A 24,180-nucleotide genomic window follows, 5' to 3' on the forward strand; every position below is an offset into this window, starting at 1 on the left:
GTGGGGCGCTGGTTTCGGGGCCAAGCTCCGCAGTTTCGGGACCACGGAGGAGGCGCCGCCGCGCGGCCCAGGGAAGTTGCGCGTCACGGGGCGGCCGCGCGTCATCAGGCGGCGGCGGTTCCTGCCGGGCTCGGCACCACCTCCGTCCCTGTCCCGGCGGCTCCGGCAACCTCGAGGTGAGGCCGGCCCAGCCTCGCACAGCCGCGGGCCCGAGGGAGCGGCCCCCGCTCCCAGGGCCGGGTTGGTTCGTGTCCGCAGCCTTGCGGTTCAAGGAGGAGCGTTGTAGCCCCGCGGCGGCTCTGCCGTGGGTGGAAGGGGCGGGGAAAGCTCGGCTCCAGCGGGAGAGTTGAGCATCTCTCGTAGGAGGAAAGGCTGGGGGAGCTGGGTCTGATCAGCTTCGAGAAGAGACGGCTGAGAGGAGACCTCACTCATGAGTATAAGTATCTAAAAGAAGAGTTCCGAAAGGATGGACCAGCCTGTGCCCACTGTTGCAGAATTATAGGACAGGAGGCAATGGGCGGAAACTGATGCATAGAAGTTCCCCCTGACTATAAAAAAGAACTTCTTTACTGTGCCGTGGCTGCACATGGAGTAGGTTGCCGAGAGTGGTTGAGGAGTGTCCCTCAGCGGGGATATTCCAGAACCATTTGGATGCCATCCTTTGCCATGGGTTCTAGTATGACCCTTCTTGAGCAGGGAGCTGGAGCTAGATGACCCCCCGTGGTCCCACTGAACCTCCCCCATCCTGGGATTTTGTGAGCCCCTGAAGAGCTGAAGGGGTGAGTGCAGAGCTTAGCCTTTGGTGTTTCTCTTCCCAGGGCGAAAGAGAGAAACTTCAGCTGGTCAGTGTGCCATCTCTGCAGTGAAGAAAGTTCTGGAAGGGTTGGCAGAGACTCCCCAGTGATTCTGTGCAGGGAATACTCCAGCTTTTGGACTTGTTTTTCCCTGATTATTTGTGCTGGTGAATTGAGTAGTGAAAAGACAATGTGTTGAAGGAAAAACAGTTACAGTTTGGGTGTGCTTTCATAACCTGAAAAGCTCTTTAGATGTAGTGGCTCTGGACTGTGGCTTTTGAATCTAGCACCTGCGTATCTAGTGTCACTTCGGTGCTGCAGGCTTATAGCCTGTAGTGAGAACTTGCTGGGAAGTGCTTGATTCATTTGGCATCTGATCCTGAAAACTGCATCTTAAAATTGTTGCCTGACTTTTAAAGTAGGATCAGATTTTGAGGAGTTGTGCAGATTTACCATAAAGCAAATTCTAAGATGGAGTTTCAGCTTTCTCAAAGTTTTGTCATGGCAGCAACCAGTGTAAATTATGTACTTAAGCCCCAAAACATCACAGTCATGGTCAGCAGTTATTAGAGAGTCTATTGTTCAAAACCCTTTAGGTATGAGGTAAAAAGGAAGGTGCATTTATTCCCTCTGTAAGCTGATGTTAAGGTGATGTTGACGATCAGTTTCAAACTGCATTTGTTAATGGCAAGCATTCAGACCAACTTTTGTGTTTGAGTCAAAAGTGCATGTTTATATTTGTAGTGTGTGAGTAGATAAAATTGATTTTGTTTTGTCAGAAAATAATCAGGAGGCTGATGAAAAAGCACCAGCTGTTCATGCTGTTGAGATGTCCTGTATTCCATTGTTAACGGAACCAGCATGTTCCTGCTCTGAGGTACAGGGAGCCACAAAAACAAGGAATAATGATGCTACTTCCAGATTTTTGGTGGGTGTTTAAGTTTTTAATGAAGTTTAATATTTGTAAGCATGTGTTGAAAGTTAAGGAGGTGTTATGTTCTCTATACAAATGAAATGTCAGCCTTTGCTGTAGTTGAGATCCCTGGGGTGGACTGGCTCAGGAAATTCAAAATGATAGTGTTGTTTTCGGTAAATAATTAATGTGACTTTGGTGTATTTGCATTGTTTTTACAGAGATTTAGAGTCTGGTTACTTTCTGGGGAAATAAATTGTAGGAATTTAAGAAAGACTTTTATGTTTGCAGGGGTTTGGGTTTTTTTTTTCTTGGACATATTTGTTAATGTTAATTTGACTTTTGTTAAACTTGCTCTTTCTGTTATATCTATGTAGGGAAACTCTAGAGCAAGGTGGTCGTAAAGCTCTTCTATGAATCTTTCAGTTTGTAGCCTTTTAGATATTTATTCCAAAGATCTAAGAAGTTCTGTTTTATTTTGTTTTGTTTTTACTGCATGAAGGTTCCTATAAATGTTGTTTTTCTGAGTGGGTGGAAACTGCAAAAAAAATTAAAATATTTGAGCAATGGTCCCCATACAAGAAGTAGGTGGTTACCCAGACTGCTTTTGAAGGGCATAACTGAGTACAAACTATGGTCTAGTTTCCCCCCACTCTTCTGTGCCTGGATAAAGGAACTAAACAGTAAATGTTCTTTCAGGTTCCTCTTTCTGACAATAATGAAAGCAAAGAGTCAAAATCTATTCAAAGAAAGAGAGTGCTTCCATCTTGGATGCTGGAAAGAGATCTTCTGGTGCAGAGGGTTTCCAAGCCTGTTACGACGGGAGGTAGGTTTGCAGTGTGATAATGATTGCATTCCAATATGCATTTCTGTGCTTTGATATACTTTTTAAAATTATAATGATGGTGGTAGGAAGTATTAATTTGCTACTTCTCTTTCCATGCTCTGTGTGGGGCCAGCTGACAAAGACTGACTTCTGTTGTCTCCTTTGTCATCAGTCTTATGGGTGTGATAGAGCTCTTTTTTATCAGTTAATTTTCTTTCTGTTCTTTTTGGTTTTGATGCTAGATAATAAACTCTGTACAGCTGAGCGTTGGACGTTCAGGAGCCCTTTGCTATAAACTTTCCTATTTTGTATGTAAATTCTAAGTAGTTTCTGTCTCTTTAATTCCTAGAGTTCTCCACACTTAAGTCACTGATGTTTTGCCCTTCTAAATTTAGATTCTTAATTTCACAGGTTTTAAAGGCAGAAGGGTTTGGGTGGTGTTGCATGTTAGTTTTTTAATCGTAACTGAATCAAACTTGGTTATTTAGTCCAAAGTTAATTCCTAGGAGAAGCAGTTCATTACAGTCTGATAGATTCTTACCAACAGAAGTTTGGGTGGTGTTGCATTCCCTCCTGTTCTTGTGGGAAAAGAAATTGCTGGATGTGTCATGTGCTGCTGCTGCCTAGCAGCAGTGACAGCAGCAGAAGGCTGTTTTCAGTCACTGTCAGTGGGACACACGAGGTGCCTATGCATTGGCACAAGCTCAAGAAGACTTTATAACATGTCTGCCTTTGGTCCTGGGAGCTTTTAAAATGCCACTAGACAAACTTTCTACATGGCATTTATTGCCCTTGTGACTTCTATTGATGGAACAGGAGGGCCAAAGAAGTGAGGGGGAGAAAGTATTTCTGTCACTCCCTGTGCTGAACACAGCACACCCCACCCTGTTTGCCCTTCTGTGGGGAGATGTGAAGTGGTTTGGGGGCAAACTTGAGTTTCCTTTGCTGATCAGTCCAAGTATATGAACTGTGACTGGTGAGTGTGTGTCTGCTCCCATGTGCAGCAGCTCTACTCTAGTGACCCTTTTCAGCTGCTCTTTCTACTGAGATGCTGTTATGGATTTGGCTCTAAACATCCAAGCAAGCCCACAGGAGTATGTTAAATACATTGTCTGGCCAGTTGCTTCTTCCCTCCTGTTGTAAATACAGGTGTCTGTGTGCACTGATGAGGGCAACTGTGGCTTTAAAAACCTCAATCATGTGCCATCCACCACACTGCCTATTCTTTTCCACAAAAGCTAGTTTGGAAAAAAATTATAAGATGACAAAGAAAATCTGTGTTTCAGTATTTTTTCTTTCATCTCCCTTCTAAATCTAGACTGTTCCTTCCTGCCATATTTATATAAAAATTGCATGGTGTTGAGTCCTGTACTGGTGTAATAGTTTTCTTATGTTTGTGCTTTTGTTTTGTATTTTTGGGGGGGGGTGGGGTTTGTTTGTCTATTTGTTTGTTTCTCTGCCAGTACTATAACATTTGCTATATGTGTGAATATAATGTTTATTTCAAAGACTGAATGTTTTGGTTTTGTCAGTGTTGAGATTAGGAGCTGTGTGGGTGAGTATCTCAAGCCCTGACATTGGGGGAACTGGGGATACATGCAAACATTGGAACTGTTTAAAAAGTCTTTTTCACAACTGCTGCCATTTCTCATGCTGTGTGCCCAGTGTTCTGCTTTAATGATTTCTAGTGTCAGGATTTCACTAAAAAATTGCATTCCAAAAGTACCCTTTTTTTTAAGGTAGTAGAAAGAAAAAAGGCCAAGGAAGGGGAGAAGATCTTACAGAGTCATTAAAATCAGAATTACATGTACAGCAGAAAAAAAGATTACCTTCTGAAGAAACTATAGAGGATTTTGAAGGTGGAGAGCAAGATCAAGGGAAAAGGAGCTGCCTTGCAATCCCTGTTCCTTTATCTCAGGTAACTTTTTGGCTCAGGGCGCAACCATGATATTGCAAAAAATGAGAATGTAGTTGGCATTGTCATGTTGAAGGTTAGGTCTACAACATAACTTTTTGTTCTCTGTGTTCTGATCATGATTTGTTGTTTTGAAATACCAGTCTTTTGGATAGCTCTGTAGCAAGAATCATGGAAGCCTCAGAGATTTGGTTTTCTGCATTTCCTTCAAAGGATCTGGGACATGGGCCCCAAATGTCCCATGGAAGTACCAGACTGAGATCTTCACAGCAAGAAGCAGGAGCACATGGGCCAGAGCACTGCTCCTAGGAGTGGCTGGTGCATGTGGCTTCTTTTTCTGAGAACCTCTGGGGATACATGATGGTGTGAAACTGATGCAATGCAACACTGGGCTTTGCCCAAGCTATTGCCATTCTGGTAGGTGAGGGTTTATGGTCAGATGAGGATGGTGTGTGGCTCAGCAACTGCTGTTTCAAAGGAAGGTAGCATGGAGTGTGCTTATGCCACCATCTCAAAATCTGAGTCAAAAAAAGGAAAACAAAGTAACCTGAAACCTAAAACTATTTGTGGCAATGAGTGAACAGACCCTTTGGTCCAGCAGGTCAAGTCTCTCTGTGACCTCACAGTACAGCTGCATTTATAGGCAGTTAAATCCTTGCTAACAACATCCTGCAAGTGGTGAGAAGGATCATTGCTAAAGTCAAACAAAGCATATACTGGTGAGAGCAAACAGAATTTCACTGACTTGTTTTCTTTAAGTGAACCACTCTGGAAGGTGTTTTTAATGACTGGCATTAAAATTGCCTGGCTGTGTTCCAGGATCTGATAAAATACTTAAAATGCTTCTGACACTGAAAATTATTGGGGTTTTGGTTTTAAGGTTAATCGAAACAAACTGTGCATGGAGAGCAAGTGGTAGTAGTAGTTTTGGTATAACAGTGGTCCACTAGGTCCATTAATAACAGCTGCTGAGCTATTTTCTCTTTTCCTGGTTATAAAATGAGTGACTATGTAATTAATTATTCAATTTTGCAATTTGTACGTAGGAAGCCTTACTTGTTTTCACCTAATAATTACATAAATCATTTTAATTTCAAGTACAGTTTAAGAAATTGCTTTCAGGACTTTGCAGAGAAACTGATGTATTAGGGCAAGCAAGAGTAGTAACCATAGAGAGCTCTGAAAGACTGTAATTTGGATAGCAGAGCCTAAATCGTGGTCCTGCTGTCGTGTTTAAGGCGATTGAGAAAATGTTCTGTAGGGAAGAAAGCAAAAATATCTGAATTGTTGTGGCTGGCAGCAGCCACCAGAGGCTGTCCCAGTGCTGAGTGCTGGTGGCTTTTGGTTTCCCTGGATCACAGCCTGGTGTGTAACCAGGGAATTAGTGTGAGCCTTCTGTCTCGTTATGTACAGTACAGGCAAGGGGTGGAAATACATGGTAGAGAACTCAAAAGTGGTGTTGGCAAATAATAGTAATTTATGCTTTCTTTTGCAAAGAAAGGCTTATTTCCTTAATTGCAGTTGATTGCTGAGCTGTATTTTGAGAGTTGTCTTTGTCTCCTAGTTGAGTCACTAAATGTGCTTCTGTCAGGATCATCTGATGTTAATCCTGACTTTCCCTTTCTTAATCAAGTTGCTGCTCAAATGTAGTTGGTTTTGGATGGGACTTTCTTGGAAAGAAACAAAATCCAGTAGGAAATCACTGGTTGATTTTCAAGCTCTGCAAAACACACCTGTGTAAATTAAGTATAAATTTACTGGAGGGGAAACATAGATAATAATCTTTAGAAAGCACAGACATTTGAATAGTTCTATGATGTATCAAAGTAGTTCAGCCTTGAATGTAATATGCTTCCAGGTGATGTCTCCATTGTCAGGACAGTGTTTTTTCCTCAGTTGTGTATCTCAGATTCTTTTTCTAAAGAACACATTTCTTATTTTAAATGTACATTTTTTTTCCAAAATTTAAAATGCAGTTAGTGTCAAAACTGAAATATTTGCTTAATGGTGTCTATGACAGACTGTTGTGATTTAGAGTCATGAGCTGAAGCATTTAAGATGTATCAGTGTGGGATTAACCTCAGGGTATGTGTCCTGAGTTCCCATATATCTTCTATATAGATAAATACAAATGTACTCCATGTATCTGGGTGCTTAAATTATTAAGAAACTCGTTAAATTAGTAAGTGATTCCTTAATAATTTACATTGATTCATGGGTAGGAGTCTGTCCAAATTACATTCTTCTACAGTCTACTACATCTTCACCTGTATAATCCCCATTAATTTTTCAGGAGCAGTAGTTTAAATTGTAAGTCAATTTAAACTAGTTCTTGGACTGTTCACAAACTGAGGTGATGAGAGAACAGGTCATGTGAGGGAGCTGAAGCTGAGGAAGGAAGCTGTTAGATAAGTTTTTCTTTTAAGTTTTTCTTTTAGGATAAGTTTTTCTCTTTGTGTTTTCTGAACTTGAGGTTTTCATTCAGCAGCTGTGTTTAGCAGTGAACTTGAGTTTAGGAAGTGGAGTAGAAGATTTTTTAAGTCTAGAGCAGATGAACTTTCAAGGTCCTTTCTAAATCAGGCTGTTCTGTGACTGATTTTGAAAGCAGGGATGATGAGGCACAGTTTTACTTCAAAGCTTTTCATTCTGAGGAGTGTAAATTTTCAGGTTCTTCAAAATGTAACCTTGTTCCACAGAATACATCTGGATTTCCTCTTGAAACTACCATGAGAGATATGGAAGCAAGTGGCAAGACTGAAACAACAAACCCTGGAAATTCTCTGGAAAAAAATGATAGGCAGCTGCATAGCAAATGGTCTAAAAGAGAAGGTCAGATCTCCATTAAAGACAACAGAATTGAGGAAACAGAAAACAAAGAGCGCATTGCTGGCTCTACAAGCCGACAAGCTCACTGGGGCAGGACTTCCCAATATCTTGGTGCTCAGGAAAGGATTCTTGAGCCTGATGCAAATCTGGACTACAACCCTGAGATTTCTGATTCAGCTAGAAGTGCAGATGCTTCAGAAAGCTCCAAACCGATGCACCATAAGAGGACACCTTGCAAGTATGGAAGTGGCTGTTACAGGTAAAGCAAAATCAATACTAGCTTGGTCTAGCCTGTTATTCAGAAATAACGTATTAGCTATGGAAGAGAAAACTGTAAAGTTGTTATAAACTTTGATTTGGAAAAAAATCTTTTGTTGAACAGGGATCTGATGAGAAATAAATAGCAGAACACTAATTTTAGGAGGATAAAAGGAGGAGCTGGGATGTCTTGCTAACTCCTAATACAACCCAAACAAGGGATGAAGTATTTGAGCAAACTAAAAGATGAAGTGTTGCAGGAAATAAAATATAAAGGTCCATTATAAAAGGAAAAGAAATAAAAGACCTGTGTGTATGGTATGAGGTACTAGTAGGGAGAAGAGGTGTAAAAGGTTCAAATGCCCAACACTGACCCTGTAGGTTTGTTTTTTTAGCAGATGAGACTTATATGAAAGATTACTGTATTTATTGAAGTTACTGCCTGCTTTGTGATCTCAATGTTTAAAATACATACTCTTTGTCATCCATAAATAATCAAGAATTTATCTTATTATAACTTGATGTTTCTGCAATTTTTAAAAAGCTTTCAGTCACCCCTAAAACCAGAACAAAGCATACTTAGAATTTGAGGTTAACTCTTATCTGGACAGTCTTTAGAAATACTGCAAGTGAGGAATAACAGGGGCTTTTCCTCTTCTTTTCACTCATATCCTTTCAAGATGGACATGGTAGAAGATTTGTCATACCAGAGAAGTTCCAAAACACCAGTGCTGGGTGCCTGGCTTCCTGCTAGTTCTTTCTGCCCAGAAAAGATCTGTGGTGTTCTGTCATGTTACATTAAATGGAAGGCTGAAATCTAGAGGTGCTCTTGAGTCTAGAAAATGCCCACTGACCTGTGAACTACATTTAGGAGAAGGTTTTGAGCTCTAGATAATCCCTATAATGTAATTTTTTTGTAAATACAAAAGGCTAATCCAGGAAACAGCAGATCCTGTGACTTTTTTTATCTTCCCCCAAGGGGCTTCAACAATAATAAAAGCAGTGAGTTTGGTTAGGAGCTAAACAAGCACAAGTGACTGGCTTCCTGTATGTTTGGTGAGCCTGATGCTGAGATAATTGAATATCAAAATTGTAAAGCTGTTGTGTTCATGAGCACATCACATGTTGGTTTTCATGTAACTTTGACATATCTCATTTTTTCCCCTTAATGATTATGACAAAAGCATGTCTTATTAGACAGTTCTGTTGATGCAGTGGTGCAAATGCAGCCTCTGGTTTGCTCCAGCTACTTTGAATATTGCTGAGACAGGTTTTGCCCTGTGTGGGTATTAAGGAGATTCAATGCTCTGCTATGAAGAAATATTCTTATCTTTAGGATAAGAATATTTCTAAGGCAAATCTTAGGTACTGGTAGTAGGGAGTAGGAGTCTATATGTGCACATTTCTTCCTGGGTCTCTTGATTGCAAGACATTTGGCAGCAGTACTTTTGGAAAGTATTGCTTTATAAAAAGAAAAGAATGTTCTGAAATTACAAATAGCAGTCTTTGTCAGATAGGGAGAAAAAATAGGGAGAATTTTGTAAATAGGGAGAACCAAAATGTTAGCTTTGATCTTCAGGAAATATTATGAAACTCAACTTGTTTGCTTGCAGCAAAAGAAATGTGCTTTGTAGTCTATCTTTGTATTTGCTTTTAGTTCAAGGCCCCTAAGTAGTTGTTTCTAAACAACTGGCAAAAGTGGTTAGAGCAAAAGTGTGTTAGAGCAAAGATTAAATGTTAGATCTAGTTATTTGACTACATTTCTATTAGCCTGTAGCGAACATTTAGCAAGTAAATTTGTAACCCATAGTTTTGTTTCTTCATTTATGAATTTGAAAACACTGCTTTTGAAAGAGTTAAACTTGCACACCTCTTGCACCAAGGAGTCTTCTTGTCACCTTCATTCACTGTCACTTTCTGAGGTGGCCAAATTCAAAGGAGCTGCTGTTATCATCAGGAGACAAAGTGCTCTGTGTATGTTGTAGCTGCCTTTATTTGTTATCGAGGAACTCACCCTCTGAATGCTGTCACATGTTTTTGTCTGCTTGTTGCTTTTCTGAAGTTAGCAGAATAGGGAATTAAAATAAATCTACCACCATCACCCTTTTTAAGGGCCACCATAGAAGAGGTATAGTAGACCTGAACTCTCATGTCTGAAACAGTGTCGTGGTTTGAAAAGGAAGTGAGTTTTTTTGGGATGCTGTGGTAAACCAATAGGTACTCAGATTTGAATATTGGCACCTTGTGTGGCCACTGAGGACACAGTTATGCCTCTGAGGATACAGGGGGTTAAAAGCAGAGAACTTCCAGGAAAACTTTCTCTTGGTTCTGGTCAGGGAAAGGTTCAGGCCTCTCCTCTGCCCAGCTGCTGCAGCTGGCAGGGGAGGGGAAGACATGTGGCCAAGCGAGGTAGGCCAGGCCCTGAGGATGGAAGGGTGGAGGAGCACCAAGAGACATCGGGCAGTCACCCCCCCCGCACAGGAGAGAGAGAGAGCGAGAGAGAGCGAGAGCGAGCTGGTATCTATGCCTGGGCCAACTTGGAATTTCATAGCGGGCCGGCTGAGAAGGAGAAGGGGGAGTTGCGGCAAGAAGGTGCCCATCAGGGCAGCCGTGGGAGTTCTGGACAGGCAGAGCCTGAGATTTTTTTAATGCTTTTTTTGGATGATGGAAACCTTACAAATGCTGATCCTCCTGGAGTTGAATGAGAAGAGGGATAGAGATGAGATAAGAGGAAATGGGCCATGAGAGAAGTTGAGAAGAATCTTAGGTGAGAGGGATGATGGAGTGGCCTTTGGCTGGAGTTTTCTTGTATAGCCATGGACAGAACCATTTTTTCCTGTGACACAGAGACTGCATTTAGGGGGAGGCAATGGCTTGGAGCCAAGAGAGTGCAGTGATGTTATGTGAAGGAGTGCGTGAACAGATACGATGGGTGAGGAGGGTGGTGGTGCCCTCCATCTTTAGTGAAGGAAAAGATCTCTGTTCTCAAGACCCCTCGGCCCAGGGGGTGAAATTTGGGGGGGACAGGTGTCCCGAAAGTGAGAGACTGTGCTCTTTTTTTGGAATTGGACAAAGCACCCTTAAAAGGAGAGCCCTAGAAGCAGCTCTGGTCCATGTGCAGTGGTGAGAGCACTGGGCATGGAAGGAAGATGTTACAATGGCAAATGATCTCTGGGCAGTGCCACGAGTGACATGGAAACACAAGAGGTCTCAACTGTGTTTCCTGGGGAAGCCTATGGTATAAGAGGGACTCCTCACTCCTTGATGAACTGAGAATTGATTATCTAAAGGGTGGTGATGGATTGAGAGTTGGTGATTTGAGGGATGGATGTATTGGAAATTTGGTGACGGGAGGAGGAATGTTTTTGGAAGGTTTTCATTCTCTCTGTGTATTTCTTTTTCATATAGTTGTAGGTTAATAAAGTTTTCTTTATTCCTAAGTTGGAGCCTGCTTTGCTCTATTCCTGGTCACATCTCACAGCAGATACCAGAGAGAATTTATTTTCATGGGGGCACTGGCATTGCGCCAGTGTCAAACCGTGACAAACTGGAATTTGGAATCTTTCTTCCACAATTCAGTCCTTTTGCCATAGCCTGGAGTGCAGTTCTCTGCTGACTGGGGGTGTGTAAATCTCTCCAAAACTGTCAGAGCCGGGGGATGCTCATCCAATGTTTGGATTTTTTTGTGGGTTCTTCTAAATACTTTGCTGTTTGTTTATGAAAATAAATATTTTTCCTTTCATTCTAAGCTTGTAAATCAGGCAGCTAAAGACCTGCATCTGTCTTTTTTTTTTCTTGACTCCTGTTAATTAGGAATTAAAATATAGAACTTACAAACATGTTATGTGTAGTTATGGCATAACTTCAGGCTTGAATTCTATGGCTTTATAAGCAGTGCTGGTATTTCATTACATTTTCACTAGGAGGTTCGTTCAGTAGCTGAAGAAATAAGCCAATGTGATAGCAAGGGGTCTTCTGCATGGGATTGTGAGGAGTCAGGGATTCTGAACAGATTAGTTAAATTTGCTTTGTAAAAAGTTTTTAAAGTTGCTTTTTATAGCTACACAGATGAATAATATTAAAATATATAAATATTTCACTGAGCAATATTCAAGTTTTGCTTGACGATGATTGCATTGATTCTGAAGAAGTTTTAAAGTTTTATTTGCATAGTTTTAGTTCACATAGTTTCCTGCATCGTGAAGTGTTGAGTACACAAATTTAGAGTTTCTGTGAAAGCAAAGTAACAGTAACTGTGTCAGAATGTTTATATGAAGGCAACATTAATAAAATTTTCTTATTAAAATAGGCTTTTAATTGTTATTTTTCATGCAAGTAAAGCCTAATGATTTTGTTTTGATCAAATGAATTAACACATTCCTGTGCACTGAGGCTTTGTGGTGAAACAGTTAACTTTGGAGTGCAACTTAGAGTGTGATAGATGTGCTCCTGTAACTCAAATATCTTATGTCTGCAAATAAATATAAAAAAACCCCCAAACAAAACCTTTAAGGAAGAAGCCTTAGGGTTTTTCTGAAAAAAGGAAAGATGTTTGCTTATTAGCTATGCACTTCTCTGCTTCCTTTTAGTTTGTAGGGTATTGTTGCACTACACATAGAGTAAGTATAAATTAGCCAGGTAAAGCTAAGATAAAATAAGATGTTTCTACTGATCATCTGAGGTAGGACATGTTCAAGACATAGGACATGTTTGAGGTGCTCCACAGGTAATGTATAATTTGAGGAGCATCATCTAGTGGCCCAAAGACTCCTGAAGCCTAGTGACAAGGACTTGTACATCACAACTCTTTTGTTGCTCTTCCTTCTTTCTCCCCTACTTCTTTTTCTTTTTTTCCCCCTCGCCTTCAATAATGGCTGTTTGGTGTTGTCCAAGTAGGTCTTGAAGCAACATTTTAAAAGGAAATGGATATCTCCTAAAATACAATAAATCTGCTAATTGACAGCTATTAGTCCTTCTTTCCATGGTGTCCTGGTTTGAAAAGGAAGTGAGTTTTTTGGGATGCTGTGGTCAAACCAATAGGTGCTCAGATTTGAATATTGGCACCTGGTGTGGCCACTGAGGACATGGATGCGCCTCTGAGAACACAGGGGGTTAAAAGCAGAGAACTCCCAGGGGGAAGCTCTCTTGAGTTCTGTCAGTGAAAGAGATCAGAGCTCCCGTGCCCGGCTGTGGGCTGGGTGGGGGAGGGGAAGCCATGCAGCTGGGTGAGGTAGGCCGGGGCTTGGACAGAGAAGGGGGGTGAAGGCCCCTGCGGGATGGAAGGGTGGAGGAGCACCGAGACCCATCGGGCAGCCACCACCCCCCTCCCAGGAGAGAGAGAGAATGAGAGAGAGAGAAAGAGATTTGATAGCACAGCCAGCTGAGAAGGAGAAGAAAGGGGGGGGGGGGGGGGGGCAGGGGCGGTGTGGCGAGAAGGTGCCCATCAGGGCAGCCGTGGGAGTTCTGGACAGGCAGAGCCTGAGATTTTTTTAATGCTTTTTTTGGATGATGGAAACCTTACAAATGCTGATCCTCCTGGAGTTGAATGAGAAGAGGGATAGAGATGAGATAAGAGGAAATGGGCCATGAGAGAAGTTGAGAAGAATCCTGATGGCATGGATGATTGGAGAGGCCTTTGGCTGGAGTTTTCTTGTATAGCCATGGACAGAACCATTTTTTCCTGTGACACAGAGACTGCATTTAGAGAGAGGCAATGGCTTGGAGCCAAGAGAGTGCAGTGATGTTATGTGAAGGAGTGCGTGAACAGATACGATGGGTGAGGAGGGTGGTGGTGCCCTCCATCTTTAGTGAAGGAAAAGATCTCTGTTCTCAAGACCCCTCGGCCCAGGGGGTGAATTTGGGGGAGACTGGGGCCCTGAAAGTGAGAGGACTGTGCTTTTTTTTGGAATTGGGCAAAGCATCCTTAAAAGGGGGTCCCTTTTAAGTTGGAGCCTGCTTTGCTCTATTCCTGGTCACATCTCACAGCAGACACCAGGGAACATACATTTTCATGGGGCACTGGCATCGTGCCAGTGTCAAACTGTGACACATGGCAACTTTGATGCTTTATGTATCTTGATGTAGGAGTAAGAATTAAACTTAAATCAAGGAATATCAGTTGCTGCTGTATCTCTTTCAGAAGATAAATTGTATTTCATGTGACTGAGAATTCTTGCTATTACTGCAAGTATGTTAGTTCTGTGCATTAAGAAAACAAAGTGGCAAACGGCCTCTAAATGATTTGGTTTCATCCCATTTATTTTAATGGGGAAACAAGTAGGCAGCCAGTCTGAATTTGCCTCAAGAAGTGATGTTTTATGAGAATTTGTTATAGAATAAAAGACTGCAACCCTGCAATAGTTTCTAGTGAAACGTTATTCAATTGTCCTACAGTTTGTAGAAGCAACAAAAGACCAGGACAAGAAGCCTATCACCTATGTAACTAGATCCAAGGCATACTGGATCTTTGGTAAGTGGCTTATGGAAGAGTTTATCTGTAGCTTGCTTGTGGAGTTTCCTGAGAGAAACATACCTAGCAAATGGAGATTTAAAGAATTAATACTAAATAGCTGGTATTTCTCAAATGCTAAAAGGAAGCCTGAATGGCCAGCAGAGCTCACAATGTTTAAGTCATCCTTTTGTGAAAGCTGTAACAAATTCTCTTTTGTTATAGTGGTAGTTGAAATGCTAAAATGAATATTGACTCTCCTCTGTGAAGTTCAGAAGAGGTACTTGTGAGTTTAAAGGAGTTTCTCTGATAAATGAGGAAGTTGCTGTGTATGGAAGTGGCTGCACACATCCTTGGTGTGTTCCATACCTGCTTCTAAATGCAGATGTAGCAAGTCCAAGCTAAAGCAGTAACTACTCTGTAGCTGAAAGTTGCTATTCTTCCTGCTTGAGGCAGGCAGCTCACTTTTATAATTTGCGCAAACACACTAGAGGTTATGTACTCTGGGAATGATTGAGGTAATCAGTAAAGTATTTTGCAGATGTCTTTTGGAAAATAATTTATTTAAAAATCTCACATTTCTTGCTTCTCAGTATTACACTTGGAAAAAAAGCCTACAGGAAATTATAGGGAAAAAATAGATTTGCTTTTGCTACTATTATGTTAATTTTGATGTAATTTTTTTAGCCTGTTTTGATCTGTCACATGAATTTCTCCTGAAGTGGGAACTTGATTTTCTGTGTTCTTCTTAATTCCACTTACAACAGTTCTAGAAGGAAGAAACTCTTCTTTAAGTGATGTTTATGACTGCCTAGTCTTGAGTGGTGTGTGTACAAAGCTCTTGCCTAGAAGTGGTAGAAATGTTCTTTCAGTGATGCATAAATTTATGTTCCCTACTTGTTCACCTCAGATTAAAGTACTGTAGAGCAAGAAGTTGTGGATGATGGTTTTATGCTGTCCTCACTAACATTGGTGTGACTCAGCTACACATGAAGTTGTTAATGTCTTATGGTACAACTTCATGTCAGCGTGCTAGTTTGTAATTCAAATAAAGCCTTTTGTACATGTGTTGGAGGTCTGAAACTTAAAGCTGATGGGAAATAGGAAAATTCCTGGTTTAACTTCTGTTGCAGCAGGTGCTAAAACAAAATTTCTTCTGTTGTCCTGAAAGTAGGTCATACAGTCTGCGTCAAGTTAAACATTTAAAGCTCCTCTTCATGTAACCACAGAAAAATGAGCTGTCAATGACTCAGTAACATGTTTTACATGTCCTCTCTTGTGTTGAAATGGAACAGTCAGTTTCAGTGCATATTTGTCTTTTGCAGGAAGAATCCCATTCACTTCCAGCAGTTCAGTCATCCTAATGATGATGACTATCACAACATGGAGATGGTGGCTCAGGACGATGATGACAGCCGGCCTGAGTGTCCATATGGAACAGCTTGTTATAGGTGAGAAACGTGCACAGTGGCTCTTCTTGTGTCAGGTTAAGAATGTTCTCCTCTGCAGTTGCAGAAGGACAGTAGAATAATGACTAACTCTTGATGTTTACATTGGCTGTAGCCTTCCGAAATTTACTGCAGTCAGACTTCTACCCTTAAAGCACCCAAGTCTGTGCATATTTTTAACACTGACACAGTAAAAATCACTATTTTGGTAATTATGTCAGCTCTCAGAGCTGAAAACTTGACTGCTCAAAGAGCCTATTCAGTGACCTGGAGATCAACACTGTATCTCTTTTCAACATTCAGTAAATTGTTCTTTTATATAAGCAATTTATTGTTACATGTTGTTCTTGATCTGTAACTTTTATTTAAATTTTGGTAATGTATTTGTTGTGATTTTGCAAAAAAACTATTTTAGTCAGTACTTGATTTATTACAAAGCATAATTGAGGTAACAGCAATAAAATCCAGTTTATGGCTGACTGCTGTTTCTTTTAAGCACTGTTGATTTTCTTCAAAATATTGTTGTATTCCATTGTTTTTCAGTATCTTGGGTTTACATATTTAGCAGACTGCATAATTATTACAATGGACAAGAAGATATATTTTGAGGCAATAGCATTTCTATGGGAGCATATTGAAACTGGTGGCTGCTGTTAAAGATTGTTTCTGCACATAAATACTTTCTCCTGGAAAGTGTGGTTGTCCTAAAAAGCATGATCTCCATGAAATGTAACAAAATGAGGGCAGCTCTTAGGAAAAAGCCTTGGTGATACTCAGCTAATGCAGAAAAAGTGGTTCTCTTAAAAACATGTATGAGATTAATTTTCTATCTCAGGCTGAGCGATACAGACTTGTATCAGTAATGAAATTGCCAACATGCTTCTCAGGAGTACAACGGATGCTTTATCTAAACCCCAAACTGGCTCTCCTTCCAGATGAGACAACCTCTGTGTTGCATGAGTTAGTAATTTCTTAATCTGTGTTTCATTATTTGGGGATAGAGGAAAGGAGGCACCCATGAAAAATTGATCATTCTTTTGATGAAGCAACAGATATAATTTGAAGGGGTTTTGTGTTAATTTTTTTGTCCTTATCTGTTGGCTATTACCTGACTGATCTAAATGCTGTGCCTTGAAAATTATCCATAAAATACCAGGGAATTCTGCACTTGTGAAATGTGATGGAATCAAGCTTTTACTGTTCTTTGCAGGAAGAACCCCCAGCACAAACTGGAATACAAGCACAGTGCACCTCCAGGTAGGCCAATTTATTCAATATTACAGAATGACAGAAAATTCTGAATTGGAAGGGACCCACAAGGACAATCATGTCTATCTCATTAAAATGCTTTAATCTCCCTTTAGGAAATAAAATTGCATTTATAGCTCCCTCTGTATTAGGATTTTTTTTTTCTGGGATTTTTTTAAATCAGAAATTTTCAGGTAAGATAAAATGTTAAAATATTCTGATGCTCTAAACAAAATACTGCAACCATATCTGTCATCTTTTTGTGCTGGGTTTTTTTCACCAGTGATTTTCTTACTGTGAGAATTAATTTTTGCATGTATGTTCTCTTGAGGCCTGGAGGGAAGATAACTAAAACTGAATTTGAGTTCCTAATCTAACACTTTGTAGTCTTTTCATATTCCAGTAACTTGATTTGGTGAAGAAACACAGGGGAATGTGCTGTTTACATTTTGTTTGCTCTTAAAGAATTGAAAGAGACACTTCTTGGTTTTATTTTTTTGTGGTGCTTTCTCTTGATTATTGGATTGGAGCTTTTCCACGTGAAATCCCAATGCTAGAAACAGTAGTTTAGAGCAGAACACTTAGGGATCTGTCATGATAATGCATTTTGCTTTGAAGATTCAGGGCTATGACATTATTAAGTTAGAATAGCATTTATGGAAACAGTAGTGTAAAATATTTAAATGCCCTAAAATATTCCAATTTCCTGCTTAAAAACTCCCAGTCAGATTTGATGACATTTGTCTACAGATGGCAAGGGTAATAATTTTAAGAACAGTTTATCTGGGTAATCTCTTGGGAATGATTCAAGACAAAAATGGTATTTTTGAGGCATCAGAGTAGCTTTTATACCTGTAAGTACAGCACAACCATTTCAGCATTTGTTTAATAGGTCAGTTTCCTGTTGTAGCAGCTCTAAGAATAACCCTTATGGCAGGGTTCCCTCTGTCCTGACTGACAACTTCCCTTTCTTTAGTAACTGGAAGAGGAACACGACAACGAGCTTCAAGCAATGGTGAGTGTATTCTGTAGTTATGAGTGGGCACATCAACCTGGGACACCATTGGTCTGCTGTGGCTCTTTTGGCATTTAATAGTGCTGGAGATGCTTGATAATACTTAGCTGAGGAGAAAATAGTCATTATTTTAGTAAAATCCTTGTTTTCTTACAAGTAATAGTCCTTCAGTTGTATTTGTGCCAGTCTTCCTGGATAATCACACCTGTATTTTCCTAGAAGCAGACAAGAAAACAAAGATATTTTAAGGAGAGACACACATGGCTAAATGGTGTCTTCCATCTTCACTCCTAACACAGCAGCCATAATAGGATTAAAGGAATCCAGTATTTCATGCACAGCTAGTTAAGGTTGCCTTAAGGAGTGATTGCTCCTGCAACATGGAGATACTCCCTCTGACCTTTAACTAACTTCCAGGTGATAATCTGTGCATGTGCTGATGAACTTGCTTACTCTTACAGTGAGGTACTGAAATTTCAGGGCTTGTTAGGATCAAAGTATAGAAGTTTATGTATATTGGGGGCACATAGACTCAAGTTTTAAACATGCTGTCTTGGTTTGAAAAGACAGGTGTCTTCTAAAGAAGGCAGGAGCCTCCCTTGAAATGGAAAATGTAAACCTGCTCCCTCCGAAATATAATTTTGAAATTAAAAGGCTCTCAGGCAAAGACATGGGGATAGGAATAACAGTTTTTTAACTAGGAAAACTAAAAATACAAATGCAATAGTACAAACAAACAAAAAAAACCCACTGACAGAGTCAGAATGCAACCTGACACCCTGTTGGTGAGGGTGGCAGCAGTACAATTGAAATGGTGGCTGTAGTCCTCCTGGAGTGACAGGTGTGGTTCTGTTGAAGCAGCGATCCTGTAGAAGGGTGTAGTTTTCCTCTGAGGACCCAGTGGTGGTGTAGATGGGCTTTGTCTTCCTCTGGGAATCTAGTGGAGAAGAAAGCTGCTCCTCTGGGAATCCAGTGGGAAAAGGCTGCCTACGGTGTTCCAAATCTCAAACTATATCCAGGTAGGAATGTTTGGCTCCTCCCCCCCAGAGGAGCTTCTCACAATAGGATGATGTAATTTTATCAGTCATGTGGTGACACTCAATGGCCCACTAACAGAAGATATTTCCTGGAGAGAGGAATGGTTGTGGAACAGATAAAGAAAACTGCCCAAATAACAGAAGATAACTGCCCCACCTTTAACAGATAGGAATAGAATACTCACATATCTTACAACCCAGGACATATGCTTAGGTCTGCTTCCAGGATTCTTTTTTGTCTTGTCTTCCAAATGTGAAGCTTCCTATGTTTTCTAAAATTAAAAGTGAGCTTTGAAGAGCAGTCTGAAAGTCTGATGCTGTGCAGTCTTTGCTTTCAGTGACCAGAGTAAGGCAGGAGGGTGTAGAGCTGTTTCATTTTGAGTGGGAGTGGGAAGTGGCTTGCCTTCTTTGAGATCACCAAGGAGAGGCTGGGAATTTCCTAAAGAAATCTTCAAAATAGATTTGCTTTCTACAGAAAGTAAATAAAAGTGCAAATAGCTGTAGTTAGCTTTCTAGGCAAAGTGTTTTGACCTCTATTTCTGTTCTGTATGAATGCAGGAGGTTGTTTTAAACTTTCCACTGAGAAATTTTTTTGCCATACCATTTTCTTATCCAGTTTGTGTGCACTTTGACTATCACCAATATTTGCTATGCTTATATCTGTGCACCAGCATATTCTGAGGCATGTTTGTTACCCGTGTGTTTTAGTGTATCCTGTGATACAAGTACCAGCCCCCGTCATGATCAGAGGTCCGTGGTAGAAATTTGTGTTGCAGAGTGTTGAGGCATGCACGGAGTGTTGAAGATTTTAATATGAAACAGGCTGGACTGTGTGCATATCTAAAAGTCCACATCTATTCTTGAAGGTTTTAAATTGCAGCTGTGCCTCTCATAAGAGCACGTTCCTTATCCAAATAGTAGGGTGTACCCTACCCCTTGTGTGTGCAGCTAATGGTCAGGCAGGGGTGACTCTGAAGGAAGAAGTGCTGCTCTTGTAGCATGTAAAACTTGCACACAGAAGTGAAATTCAGTCTGTCAAATTCAACTCTTCTTACTAAGAACAAACTGTGGAAGAGTTGATATTCTGCACACACAGGAAAGAAGGGAATTAATTTATTAAGTTCTGTTTATATTTACTATTAAAAAAAATTGTAAAGTTTGGTTGACTGGTTTACTTAGCTCTGTGGAGGGCAAAGCTTATAAAAGGTGGTGCTCAGCAAGTTCACACCTGAGGCCATCATACCACATCCTGCAGGGTCAGATAGACAGTAAGAGCTCCATTAACCTTTATTTTGTCATATTTGGCACAACTGCACCATTAGACACAGCAGGATTAAATTCCCTACAAGTGTATTTAAATTCCACCAGCCAAGAGAAGAGGGGAACCCTCTACATGACAGTTAACATGTTTAGCTTTCAAGTCTAATTGCTGCCAGAATTGCCTGTAGAGAATGTCTGAAAAATAATCTGAGGCAAATTATTGAGGAATAATTGTAGGGAAGGATTAAAAAAAAAATGTCAGAGTTATGCTGTTGTTAAATTGTCACTACCAAATGACTTCTCTAGGTTGTTGCTACTGAGATGAATAACACCCTGTAGCCATGGATTCTCCTACATACTTTTGTATAGGTTTTCTAGAAAGCTGATAAGCTCACTTCAAAATAGAATGTTTTGGAAGGAGCAGTCAGCAAGCTTTTTTTCCCACATCAAGGAGATACTTCCATAGAAAGTTTCAAGATCATCTTTATAGATAGACTACTAGAGAAAAGGCCGAATTAAGCTTAGTCATCAGCCTTAGGGGCTGCAGGGCTAAATTAAACTACAGCAGAAAGAAATGGAGAGGAAAGGCATAAAAGGAAGTGCATCACTCACTGCTGAAATCAAAGTGTTGATATATGAGGAGGGAGAACATAGTATGCACTTCTTACATTTTTAAGAAGAATATGAAAGTTATCAGTATTTTGCCAGCATTCCTGCTTCTGTTGTAAAATACCACTCACAGTGCTGTGAAAGTGGCAAAGGGCTTTTCTTTGATAAGCAGCTCTTGGGCTTATTATTCTCATAACCTTAGTCTGAGAAGGGGGATTTTGTTCTTACTTTATTCAGCATCTTCATTTTGACCCCTCCCCTCCAATTCTGCAAGGACTATAGTCTATCATTCTGCTGAGAAATTCTGCTGGTTATGGGCTAACACAGTGTCTTGGTTTGAGACAAACTGGGAGGAAACATCCTGAAATGAATATGCCCTCCCAATTATGGCATGATTAATTTCCTGTGAAGTCTCTTAAACAATAATGCATAATAAGGAAGGTAAATCTGGAACAGGAGCGTTCCCAGTCACAGAAGAGTGTGACTGAAAGAGGCTGTAGTCTGGCTATGTGAGGTACTGGTGGTGGTGTTTATGCCTGGAGCTCTGACCTGAGGTTTCAAGAGTTTGCTGAAAATTGTTTATGGTTGATTTAAAGAGTTAGGATTTGGGGTGTGGTCTGTAGTTAAAGAAAAAAAAACTCATATTCATAGTTCCATATGAAAGCTGGTGACAACTGCTCAACAGATAAGTTAGCTAGACTGATTACCATTGCGTGGTTATTTCTAGATAAGGTAAGAATGCAAAACTGGGAGGGAAGCTGAGGAATGAACATGATTTTACTCAGAGATATGACTTAAAGGTAGAATAAGACATGATTGGAATATTAACAGGCCATAGCTAGTTAGAAATTTTGGAAATTTAGGAAAAGAGGTGTCACAGATACTGAGAGAAAGGTTGAAATACATCTGCCAAAATGCATTTCTGAACGAAATGACTTTCAGAAGGGAAACACAGACTATCCAGCATGAAGGCAAGTGGAGAACATAGGAGGTGAGTGATCTAGAAGATTTTATTCTCTCATGTGAAGGAAGCTATTCGCTTCCAAAGACTAAGAATACAAAGGATGGATGGATGGATGGAGGCAGAAAATTTAGGGTCAGAGTAGCCATCTAGCAATAGCTAGAGGCTTAACTGGAAGACAGATGTACTGTTTAGGTCATTCTCTCTTGTGAGGAGAGATGGTTTACTATCTGGGCTCTGGGAGTGATCTTGAACTCTACATTTATTGGTCATGAATACATGACATTTTTGTCCCTACAGGAAAAAGGGCTGTGAAGAAGGATGGTGTCAATGATGGTGAAGCCAATGAATATGACCTCAATGACCACTTTATAGATGAGGAGGAGGAGGAGGAGTGCGAACCTACTGATGAAGACTCAGACTGGGAGCCAAGTTCAGAAGAAAAGGATAATGAAGATGTTGACACACTTGTGCAAGAAACATGTAGATTTGTTAGGATCAAGAAAAAGCTGCTGAGAACAGCCTTATAAATGTCTAGTGCGGTTGTGTTAAAACATGGTTGCACAGAGGAGAGGAATTGGTTTGAAAATTTTTTTCTCCATGATGTAGGCAGTACAGGAAGATAATAATAGGGGTGAGGGGATTCTGCAATGCCTTTCTTATCCGTATGTATTATTTTGAGGATAGTGTGGTGTTTGGTTTTTTGTTTTATTAAGTTGTGGACCCAGAGGATAGAGCTCTTAAATTTTTGGTTTTTTCTTTTTTCTCTCCTTTTTTTTTTTTTTTTTTTTTTTTGCAACGCCATTGGTATCTTGTATTTTGAAATACAGTTTTAAAGGTTGTTAAAACTTCATCTTCCTGTGCTTGAAAGAAATACTGCTAGGAAAGCCTAAGCCATTTTTATTGTTGAGTTAGTGCAGTTTTAAACTTTGTTATTCTGCCTCCATCTTTTCCAGATGTTGTTTTGTTGATTCTCTTAAGGTACAGTAGTTAAATACAGGTTGTCTAAATCACTTGAGAGCAGGATCTCAGTGTATTGAAGCATTTGACTGGCTCAACAACAAGTAATATTTGCTCTGATTATGACAGTACCTCTTTCCATGTTCATCACTGGAACTGTTTCTAGTTCTCAGCAAAGTCTTGATGACTGTATTTTTGCACAGTTAAACTTGTAACATACAGTGGGAAAAGCATGTAACTGTTTCTCTGATTTCTAAAGACGTTGGAAGATCTTGCCTTCAGTGTGTTCATCACTCCCCTGAGCTTCCTGGAAAGCAAGTTAAAAGGTTTTGCTATATTTTGGGACAGATGACTGGAGCCCTGTGAATTTGGCACCTTTTTTGGTCAAAGTCCTGAAGTTCAGCAAGAGAAGCATTCTAGTATAGCTTCAAGTAGGCATCCACATACACACCAGCTGGTTTTACGGGACTTTTCAGGAGGACTTTGTGGATGTGCCCTCTACAACTCTAATGCCCTGGTTTTTGACTTGTGTGTTTGAGCTTGTGTGTTTGTCTTTTGTGAAGAGGCTCCTCTTACAGGAAAAACTGCCAAGGGGGAATCAAACCAAGCATTGCCCAGGCCTTGCCACTGCTGTGTTGAGCTGTGTGCAGACTCAGCTCTCAGCAGCCCTCAGATCTCCTGCTCCCATCACACTGGGGCTGTCTTGGGCAGGGAAATTGCCCTGTGAAGGAAGCTGCTGGCCTCAGGGGAAGCTGCCCTAATGGCCAGGAGGCAGGAGAGCACAGACTTTGCTTGAGCTGGGCTGTGTCACAGAGGAACTGTCTCAGTCCTGCCCAGGAGGCACCTCTACAAGCAGGTGCATGCAGCTGCCACAGGCTGGAGCAGCGCTCTCTGGAGAAGAGGAGGAGGGGGAGCCAGCCTTATGTTGAGGTGTTAGCAGAGGGAGAAGGCACTTTCCTCTGGGGCACAGGAGAGGTGTGCTCCAGGCTATGGGATGCAAGATGGGGCTGTGCAGCCTCAAGTGCCAGCAGTTCAGAGGTTGGGCACTGGGGATGGACCTTGTGAACCTCAGCTGCTGCCCATTTCTACCTCAAAAAACCTCATTATACACACCCCCTTGGCACTTGGAAACTTTCATTCTTGGAGGGTCATCTTGGTCCTTACAGATTCTGCTGAAAGGGGAAGCATTCTTTTTGACAGATTTCTCAGATAAAAATAAAGCACCGATGTGGCAGTATTATATCTGAGAACTGTTTCTTGGTAAAGAAAGGATATGGACTCAACTAGTGTGGGATAGAAAAGAGAGCAGACAGGGAGAAAGAGAGAAAGAGGAAGAAATAGAAGACAGGGACAGCATCACTGCCAGGACACAGGGGCATCCCGCCATAAGACATAAATTTCTCGTGGATTAATTTTCCTGACACCTCCATTTTTTGCCTCCTTATCACATGGTCCATGTTAAGGTTCCCAGCATGTCTAACAGCCCCTATAGTAATTTTTCACCCTGTGTATAACATATGTTGAGACATAAAAAAAAGTCAAATTGGTTCCTTTCAGGTCCCTTCCCTCTGCCAAAAGGGAGGGCATTCCCACAAGGTGAATTTACTCAGTAGGGTGAAGGGATTCCTGTCTGCCTCTTAGGTACAGTGCCATGTCAGGGCC

The 24,180-nt window shown here is 40.8% G+C and overlaps 1 protein-coding gene across 3 annotated transcripts; it reads left to right on the top strand.

The window, feature by feature from the left end:
* The first annotated feature begins 50 nt into the window (after positions 1–50).
* On the top strand, positions 51–23,758 carry APLF (aprataxin and PNKP like factor). 3 transcript variants are annotated; one of them, XM_071425099.1, is made up of 9 exons: positions 51–176; positions 1,574–1,722; positions 2,407–2,533; positions 4,273–4,451; positions 7,145–7,533; positions 15,306–15,431; positions 16,639–16,685; positions 17,653–17,691; positions 21,859–22,793. In XM_071425099.1, exons 2-9 carry the CDS (start codon positions 1,624–1,626, stop codon positions 22,086–22,088), a joined length of 1,236 nt encoding a protein of 411 aa, XP_071281200.1. In that variant the 5' UTR covers positions 51–176; positions 1,574–1,623; the 3' UTR covers positions 22,089–22,793. The 3 variants fall into 3 exon arrangements, with proteins under 3 accessions (XP_071281200.1, XP_071281193.1, XP_071281187.1); XM_071425086.1 differs by having other exon boundaries at positions 99–779; XM_071425092.1 differs by lacking the exon at positions 17,653–17,691 and having other exon boundaries at positions 96–779; positions 21,859–23,758.
* Positions 23,759–24,180: the final 422 nt, after the last annotated feature.

The sequence above is a fragment of the Agelaius tricolor genome, unplaced genomic scaffold (genome assembly GCF_023055355.1).
Source record: "Agelaius tricolor isolate 1412-34295 unplaced genomic scaffold, bAgeTri1.0.p SCAF_1, whole genome shotgun sequence".
In the NCBI taxonomy this organism is placed as follows: Eukaryota; Metazoa; Chordata; class Aves; order Passeriformes; family Icteridae; genus Agelaius; species Agelaius tricolor.